This window comes from Hyposmocoma kahamanoa, unplaced genomic scaffold, assembly GCF_003589595.1.
Source record: "Hyposmocoma kahamanoa isolate Upper Pololo Valley unplaced genomic scaffold, ASM358959v1 92654, whole genome shotgun sequence".
In the NCBI taxonomy this organism is placed as follows: Eukaryota; Metazoa; Arthropoda; class Insecta; order Lepidoptera; family Cosmopterigidae; genus Hyposmocoma; species Hyposmocoma kahamanoa.
Window position 1 is genome coordinate 309 of NW_020654781.1, and position 10,190 is coordinate 10,498.

The window sequence follows — 10,190 nt, forward strand, 5'->3', positions numbered from 1 at the left end:
TTCTAAAGGCACATTATGGCGGGTCGCTCTGCACCGCATCGTATAACAATAATCTTCCGTGATTTAGGAAGATTATTGTTATACCTACATTTTATGTACAAAATATAGATATGTTACATATCTATAATGTAATATACAATCACTACCTACGTCACTACATATTATCACTACCGCGTCTATCTGTCTTTTTGATCGCGATAAACTTAAAAACTACTGAACGGATTTTCATGCGGTTTCCACCAATAGACAATGTGCAGTTATTATAGTTAACAAATTTCTGAATCGATTTTGATAAAAGTTGGCAATAAAATAAATTCATCATGTAAGTAGTGTACCAGTACCTATACGATGAGTGCTGAGAAAGGGACGGTTGGTACTGACTACATGGCCTAGGGCCTAGGGCGGCCAAGACTGCAAATCCACCACTGCGTGCTACCCGAGCTCCTCCAGGAAATTCAGCAACCTTATTATTGTCTACATTCGGACTTTGGGGAGTGTAGGTCCTCGGTATTTCGCTCTGTAGTTGGCCTCGCCGGATTATTGTAGTAGGACGCTCTGCATGAAGGGCTGTCCGTGATAACTAAATCGAAAAGGTAGTTCTTGCCTTTTCAGCTTAAGAAATGTTCGGAATAGACTGGCGTTGAGCGCCTAAACAATAAGACGTTCGGTAACTTTCATTCGATAACTGTGGGAAATAGCTCTGTGGCCTGTCTAAACACAACATATCGAGAGACAGTAATGATTATCAAAAATCAAGCAAATCTGTAGACCAATAGGGCCGCAGTTAATTATTTATAATAACACGTTGTTTTCCTTTTCATTTACAGATCGGCACAGTTTACCAACTAGTTATAACTATCACTATACTACTATCTCAAATACTCGGCCTGGAGTCGGTTCTAGGCACTCCACACAGTTGGCCTTGGCTTCTGGCCCTCACTGCAGTGCCTGCTGCTATCCAGTGCGTCACGTTACCCCTATGTCCTGAATCACCAAAGTACTTATTACTTAATAAGGCTCAAGAACTACACGCTCAAAGAGGTAAGCTTTAGTCACAGATCCCACTTCTGATTTTTAATAATCAACCAGTATTTAATAGTTATTTGTTATGCAAGGCTGCAAAGTTGTTGACGCGAGTGCTTGTATTAAAACGTGAGCAAGCAAACGAAGCTAGATTGATTTATCCAAAAATAGATTCTTGAGCGTAGTGAAGGTTTCAAGCCACGAGACGCAAAACAACTTTGCTTCCGAGCGAAACACAAAACTTTTCACGTCACCGCTTTAGCGGCCCAGCGCAACGTACAACATCCAAGTCGACCTGGTCTCCGTGATATACGGCCCGGTGAAAGCGTCAGAGATGGGTGTATGACTTTCAAACAAAATTTGTCAGACCCTGGTCGGGTAGCGAGGAAAATGGTAGATGAAAGAAAAACAGTTGAACTTATACATCTATAACATCTGTTTTTTTAATCCAAACATAAAGTTTACCTTCGGATACGTTCTGAATTTGCACCTCATAAATTTTTATTCTTGCTTGAAATTATAATTTAGTATGTATCAAAATAATTGAATAAACTCAATTAGTATCATTGTCAATTTAATGTCAACAATAATAAGAATAAAATGTACCAACGGATTTATATTACATAAATAAATAATATACGACAAATCGCGACAAATGGACATGTCACATCGAGTATATAACCAGAAATAGAGACGAAATGTCATTTATTTGTTTGAAAACTATTCTGCTATATCATTACTGGGACAACTGCGCTCTGACTAGCCAGCCCGAGTTCGAAACAATTGACGAGTGTCGTCAACTGTTTCACTTCAAATCGACCAGTTAACTTGAGCTTTGCTATAATGGACGAAAATATCAAAATTACATATTTAATATTTAATTACCGATGAAATGTGATTCCGTGTTTTGTAATTAGATGTTTTGCTGTTTTTTCCACACCACCGAATAGAACAGCCCACCATTGTTAGAGATATTATCTTTATTACAATAAATACAGAATATTTTTTGGAATATACGGAGACGTACACACAGGTTAGTTGTTGGCGCTGTCTATATTTCAGTGCAAACGAGATTGAAGGAATGTATGGCCCTTATTTCGTCTCTATTTCCGGTTATATACTTATATGTGGTTATGGTTCCAATTCATCAAAAGCGTTTCACCGAAACCTACCTGCTCTGCTAAACTGCCACGAAGACCACCTAACTTGGCGATCCGCAGCTCCTAAAAGGTTAAGACTACAGTTCTAGTTGATACTCCGATAATCCCACTTCTGATTATTATATTTTGCTATTACATGTTAAACGTTTTATATTTCAGCTCTTAACTGGTTACGAGGTGACGTAGCTGTTCACGGCGAAATGGAGGAGATGCATCAGGTGAGTGTGTTAATGTAGCCATGTATCAATAACTCAAAGGACTGCTACTCGTGATACAAGACAACGTAGTCGAGTATTTAGTACCTATCAGATATGAGCGCCGATAATATTCCGGCGGCGGCGCGCCGACGAAAAAGTGTCGGCGGCGGCGGCGTTTCGGCAGCGCGAGCGCGACCTTGGAACGAATTTGTATAACGGTGTTTGTTTTTACAAAAACCGTTATACAATTACTTTTTCAAAAGAAAAAATACAATAACGTATTTTCTATAGTAATCAAATTTTTATCAGTTCAATTAGGCGCTCCGATCGTACGCACGCGCACGCTTCCTATTGTGTATGCGTAGAGAAAATGGCGACATCAGAAATTGACAAATTAATATTCTAATTAAAACATCTTCGAATATAAAGTCACTAAGTTTTATTTTAGAAATGTCAATTTTTGGCGTCGCCATTTTCACTACGGAAGCATGCACAAGCGTCAGATCGGAGCGCCTGATCTAATGGCTCGAACGGCGCGCCGATTGAAACGCGGCGGCGGGGCCATAGATATATATATCTATGGGCGGTACGCCGATCGATGCGCCGTTCATATCTAGTACCTATTGGTACACCAGATGTCGCAACGAGTACCAAATAGTTATTCTTTTGTAACTAGATGGCGCTGATTTCACAGATTTTTATGGCTAGTGACGGCTATTCTTCTATTTTGTTTAGGATTAACGCTGTCTACCCATATTAGGAAGCGTTAATTTATAAATTACTTTGTGACACACAATGCCATCTATTGACACGTATATTTGTCAAAGTTCAGAAAACAATTTCAGGTCATGATCCTACTGCCTCCGTGGCCGAACGGTTACAATGCCACGCAGAGGTCCCAGGATCGATTCCCGGGTCGGGAGAAATATTTGTATGGCCTACATTTATTTCTCTCGTAAGTTTGGGTGTAATTTGTGATTGTCTATGTCAGTGTCCATGGCACCCGCGACACAGGGTTTCCCTAATGCTGGGCTATGTTGAGTGTGTGCGTTATTAAAAAACAAAAACAATTGAAATAATATTACAAGGGAAAAAACTGACTTCTTATTTTTCAAATTAATGCGGAATTATTTGATATCCAAGGCCATTTACATAATAAAACTACTTCTAGGCTATCCATCAGCACCGACGAGATGTAAGACGGAATGTTGACCATTTTCAGAGTTACTTAGGTATAGATTAGTTGAGTTATTGGTCCATTAATATGTTGATGTAAAGGACGAAGCCTCACCATAGTGCTGTTTTTCCCTTGTAATAACAAAAGTCCGTGGTAGTGGCCCGTTTAGCTCTTTCAATTATTCTCGAGCTAAGATTTTTAAATTAAATATTGTAAAGATAAATATATTGAAACGTATATTTACAAAGAGCAACCCCGAGAGTTTCTTGCCATGCTTCTCAGGGGAATCTGCCTTACGTACGAATGAACAGTAGAGCTCCTTGTGAAAGAGTTCATCCAGGGAAGTACTGCTACCATACCTATTTCTACCGCCAAGCAGTAATGTCAGCATTACTGTTTTCCGGTTTTGAAGGGTTAAGGGTGCTGGTGAAATTACAGACACATAGGATTTGTCAACTTGTGTCTCAGGGCGACGAGCGCAGTGACAGTGTCCCTCAGATATTTGCGATTTAAAGCTCTGCGATTTAAGGCACTGCAACTGTTATGGACAGGCGTGTAGCTTACTATCAGGCGCATGTCTTCTTCGACCCGTCATTATAAAAAAACGAGCAGTAGAGTTTAATCAGTATGACAATTTGAAGTGTAATATGCTTACCTATGAAATTAAAATTATTTGACTTTGACTTGACTTTGACTCTATCTACTACTAATTTTTTGATTGTAGTGCCTTCCCTACCCAACTTTTTGGTTATGCGGGAAGAGTATTATCTATCAATCAGGTCCTGACCCCAGACAAGCTCGTTCACAGACTTCATCTGGTTCTCAAAAGTGCCTTGGGTAGCAGGAGTCTATATAGTCCGGTCCATATTTCAGGAAGCCGAAAAGAACAAAATAAGCAAGAAAGTAACCCTCCGTGAGCTCTTCGGGAACCGAACGCTTCGCCAACCCCTTCTCATCGCAATGGTGGTTATGATTGCTCAACAGCTCTCCGGAATAAACATCGTCATATTCTTTTCCACGAAAATCTTCAAATCAGCCAATCTAGACGAAACGCATTCACAATATGCTACATTAGGTGAGTACCTTTTCCAATTTATAGGACAATCGAAATATTATTTTGAACCAGTTTTACTCAACCGTACTCTCAACCGTACTCTACTTTTTAGTAGCAGTAGAGCTCCTTGTGAAAGAGTTCGTTCAAGGAAGTACTGCCACCTTACCCATTTCACTCGAGTCTTTTCAGATTATATCACAGGGTGACGGGCGCAGTGGCAATGCCCCTCCAGTCTTTGCTATTTAAAGCTCTGAGTGGCACTGCAACTGCTACGAGTAGGCGTGTCGCTTACCATCTTGTTCTTATTCGTCCCATCACTTGGTATTATATGTATACCAAGTTTAGTCTAGTAGCCTAGCTAGCTTTCCTTTAATGAGGAACAGGAGGAAGAAGATTTGAGCCACGGTAGGACCAGTTTAGGAAACTAACTATTCTAAATTGGTTCTGTGACCGTAGCATGGCAGTATATCACATGCAATGTGTGATAAACCTCCTCGTGACATATTTATTTCAGTTGATAAAGCTATGTCGCGATTACTAATTTTTTTATTGTAAATACTGAATCGGTAAGATACCGCACTAGATTCATTCGTTATTTTGTTTATTTAAAAATATTCTCAACTTTTTCCAATCATTTATTTATACATATTTTTATAATTTTTTTTTATTATTTCTTTTTATCTCGTTTGTCGTGCTCAATTTTTACGTTCATAAAATTACTGTGCAAAACTGTCAAAATGTTTTAAAGTCAGTTGTGGCCATGTTTGGCACGGCGATATACTTTTACAGCCATTGGTCGAGGCGCTCGCGATTCGAAAAAAATGTTACGTCACGGTGCTCGATACTGTGATTAAATTTTAAAATGGCGGTTTTATCAATCGAATTTGTCAGCTAAATGTGGATGTAGTAGCTTTATCGCGGCGTCATACTGCGGGGGCTGATCTGGGTGTGCATCTGGAGTTATCGTTATGCTGTTATTCACTTGATTATCTTGTTGCTGGACGTAATTGCCTGGCACTGTTTTCTTATGACTGTAATGAAATTAACATAATAAAATACCATTCCCCTGTTTTCAGGCATGGGGGCAATGAACGTTGTGATGACGGTCATAAGTTTGCTTTTGGTGGAGATAGCCGGACGCAAGACATTGCTGCTTGCGGGTTTCAGCGGAATGTTAGCTTGCACCGTGTCTCTGTGCGTCGCTTTGAATTATGTGAGTATTCAGGCGGGTTGGAGCCCTGCGCAAAGGTTGGCACTTTTGGTTGCCGAAACATACATACCTATATACATAAACTCACGCTCTTGTCCCACATGAGAGGTACACAAAGACCACGGAACGACCACCTTACTCTGGTCCATGTAAGTCCTTCTGTGACGTCCTCTTACAACCCTTCCATCCACATTCGCATCATAATGTCGAAATAGAAATGTGAAATTTCATTCGTCCCATTTGCGGTATAATAAAGGTGCGATATGCCCGCTTCCGATATTACGATGCTAGACATCGATGTGAATGAACGTATCATATATAGGTACTGTACAAAGTGATGTAGACGACACACATCGTTCATTCGTTCCTTCCTCGAATCTGCAAGATGTGGAATGGTGTTCGTCTTCAAGTATTTCCCTTGTTCTTCAGAGAGAAGAGGGCTCTAAAAGGCTGGCAACTAGGGCTTGCAGAACCGGTTCGGTTTATGACGGTCTACCCCTGCGAGAGACAGTCGTGATGTATGCACGGAAATTTGTTGTGTATCTGAGCTCCTTTGCTCAAAATATATGCGAAATCTTTTGTGCGATGTACAAAATTATTTGCATGGTTTCAGACGGAAAACAGTTGGGTGTCTTACCTGTGCATTGCATTGGTAATCCTGTTCACGGTCATGTTCGCTGTTGGACCCGGCTCCATTCCCTGGTTCCTCGTCACTGGTGAGTATCAATTTGAGATCCAGGATTAGAATCCGAGAAATGACGGACCGAAATATCACAGGGATCATTTTATCTCTAGGTGTACAAGTGATGTTCGTATTTTTTTGGATTCTCTGGATTCAGACTTAGTGCACAAGCTACATCGAGTATATAACCAGAAATAGAGACGAAATAAGGGCAACTTATCACGCACATGGGCCTTATATCACTTTTAAATATCAACTCTCGTTTGCACTGATATCACAAATTGGAAAGCTGAAATATTACAGCGCCAACAACTAACCAGTGTGTACGTTTCCGTATTTTTCAAAAATATTCTGTATTTATTGTAATAAAGATAATATCTCTAACAATGCCGTGCTGTTCTATTCGGTGGTGTGGGAAAAACAGCAAAACATCTAATTACAAAAGGAATCACATTTAGTCGGTAATTAAATATTAAATTTGTAATTTTTCAATTTTCGTCCATTATAGCAAAACTCAAGTTAAACTGGTCAATTTGAAGTGAAATAATTGACGACACCCGTCAATTGTTTCGAATTTGGGCTGGCCAATCGGAGCGCAGTTATCACCGCAATGATTTGGCTGGTTGTTAATATTACAATTTAAGGGAAAAGCGCTGATAAACACAGCAGTACTTGGAATCCAAATATTTTCGATAACCGCACACAACAGCTTGAACGACAAGTTTTTCTTCCCCGCGCAAAATCTTAACAAACACTTATTACACTTTTTTTATTACAGAGCTGTTCAACCAATCAGCGCGCCCAGCAGCCTCGTCCGTAGCTGTTACTGTTAACTGGACAGCCAATTTCATCGTGGGTCTCAGCTTTTTGCCATTATCGGTAAGTAGTAAACTATACCCCGTTTCAAACCAATTGAAACAAAAGGTAAACAAATAAGTCACTGCCCCGACCATAGACGGTTTACTGATAGCCAATGTTGCTAAACTTATTCCAGAATATAAAGTTTCAAAATATGTATGTAACAGCTGCTTATTTTGCTTATTTATCTCTATTTATAATTTTTTTTTACACCGAATTTATTTTTGTTTGTTTCAGGTAATTCTTAAATCTAACACGTTCATCATATTCGCTGTGCTGCAGCTCCTTTTCATTATATTCATCTATTTCAAAGTGCCAGAAACGAAGAACAAGACTGTAGAAGAAATCACCGCTATGTTCAGGCAGCATTTGTAAAGCCCTTCACTGCTCTTTGTGGGTGTGAAACCGGGGGCCGAAGTAGGTTAGAGTTAGAAGCGTGTCAGCGTACCCAAAATCGAGTACTAAACTCATGTGTATACGGTAGAAATTACAAAGTACTGGTAAAAGAAACTTAGTAGCAGAAGAGCTCCTTGAAGGTGAGCATAACTGCGTTCTAGTTGCAGTGGATCCCTTCGGTCTTTGCGATTTAAAGCTCTGAGTGGCACTGGAACTGCTACGGACAGGCGTGTTACTTAACACGTATGACCTGTTCGTCCAGTCACTTAGTATCATAAAGAAACACATTGCAAATCCTATCGTATACGTATATATTTTAATTTCAATTTTATACGCGTTGAAGCGCCGTTCCTTTCTTTCGGTTTTTTTATTTAAATGGTGCGTTGTAAAACTTTATGTTAATAGTATACAAGGAAAATAAAAGCATTAGATAGTTATAAACATGGTAACAACTCAAGATACAGTAATAGGCATGTAATAGCATAGTTGAATAAGACCAAGTAGAGTAACTCGAGACAAACGTAGCTGCACGGCTTGTATGTATGTACGGACGCATACATTCGCATAATCTCGCGAGTCATTCACGTTGCAAAGCCAGGGTCGTCGCGCGAGTTAAGGATGTTGCCTTGGCATCCCCAATAGTTGTTTTACCTAGATTAATTAAAGTTTGTACCTTGCGTAACTTTATTTATTAAATTGTCGAATTGCAACTTTTAGCATGTTCGTTGTTACTTCAATTAGTATATAAGTAGTAATACTTTAGGTTATTCTTGTACCAGACTTCAGATTGTGACGATGTGACCTTCTTCCATAGTTATCCCAACTTTTATCGCCTTTTCTCCGGTTCCTAGCCATTTTTAAATTTTGAATCATTCTTTAATTCTTTGCCTCGCCGTTCTGTTTTTGTTTCGCTCCACCGTCACTTCCTGTTCGATCGCGGCAGGGTACAGTGCAGTCAAAATTTCAATTACGTCTAATTTTGATTCCTTTACCGAGTTTTAATACCGATTTGTAAATGCTACTACTAATCATGTGCCAATTTCAATACCAATCTGTAATAAACCGAATTTACTTGTTTTTTTTTACAGTCTTTCCTTTTTCTTTTCTTTACCATCAACTTACAATAAATTTCTGTGAACCTGAAGTTTTCTTATTTTATTGCCGTGAACATCACGGCTCGTTAGGGTTGCAACCCTTTCTAGACTATACTTTTCCTTAAGTCGCGCGCCATTCATTATTGATGGTTGGTGTTTAAAAAACGACATTAAATATTAGATGTGTTTAAGGTTGTTTGAACAAGAGTATATTGGTATAAAAATAACAATCCGCAAGTGCTGCATTTAACAAACGGTTATGTCCATATAACACGAGATAATTGTTATTAACATCTTTTATTTTTCAAATTATGTTTACATGTAGGCACAACTAAAATAATTATGTGACAACCCTAGCTCCGAGTGTAGGCATAGATGCGTCAAGCCCGCGGGAGTTGCCCTACTTGGTCTATATAGGGTATTTTACTTAAATACTGATAATAAATAATTAGTTTTTCGAAATCTCAACTATTTAGAGATATTTGCCGAAAGTGAATGGTGGAGATACTCCATCTCTTTTTTGTTACCGCCCAGGCGTCGCATCGCCCGTGTGGCATCGCTCTAAGATTGTTTGTGAACTACGTTCGATTTCAGTTTCTAATCCGAGAAATGACGGTCCGAAGTCACATGGATCATTTTATCCCTAGGTGAACAAGCGATATTTGTATTTTCTCGGAATAGAATCGGACTTAGTGCACAAGCGGCATCCGAAATGGGTCGGAGTTTTCTAGATTTGTATAGTCTCGTATTCAGGACGAATACGAGTCGGATGTAGTGCGCCAATGCACTTAGGCTGTTACGCATTTTCCGTTTAGTGCCTATTCAAAGATTTCATGATTTTTCAATATTTTTTTAATAATTATGTAAGAATAGAACAAAAGGCTTTTTCATATTTATTTTTTGTACTCAAGTATAAACTAATAATTCGGGTTTCTTTTTAAATTCTGAGTTAAATATGAGTAATACTGTGAACTGCTTTACAACCATGATAATGATAATTATATTTTCTGTGAAATAAACTAGTTGTTATCATTTATACAAAGAACGTACAAACACAAAGAAAAATCTCAAAAAGTCTGCTCTCATTTGGACATCCGGCCGAAACAATTACTGTCAAATAAGTACTGTCAAAAGACAATCTCAAGTACGAAGCTTCATTTGCATCATGCGTTTTTTAATTGGTTGAGAATTACTTATTTGACAGTAATTGTTTCGGTTGAATGTCAGACAGAGAACGAGAGTAAACCCCCTTTATTCCAGTCCAGCCGGATCGAAGATATTTTTCTTTGTGTTTGTACGATCTTTGTATAATAATGACAACTAGTTTATTTCACAAAAA

General features: G+C 38.9%; 1 protein-coding gene across 1 annotated transcript; it reads left to right on the plus strand.

The window, feature by feature from the left end:
* Positions 1-821: 821 nt before the first annotated feature.
* On the plus strand, positions 822-9,820 carry LOC113237011 (solute carrier family 2, facilitated glucose transporter member 1-like; the record flags this gene model as incomplete). Its single annotated transcript, XM_026473252.1, has 7 exons — positions 822-1,041; positions 2,343-2,401; positions 4,431-4,632; positions 5,688-5,824; positions 6,435-6,537; positions 7,282-7,382; positions 7,599-9,820. Coding segments are annotated over 7 exons (960 nt in total), but the record flags the coding sequence as incomplete, so codon positions are not given.
* Between the last annotated feature and the right edge of the window lie 370 nt (positions 9,821-10,190).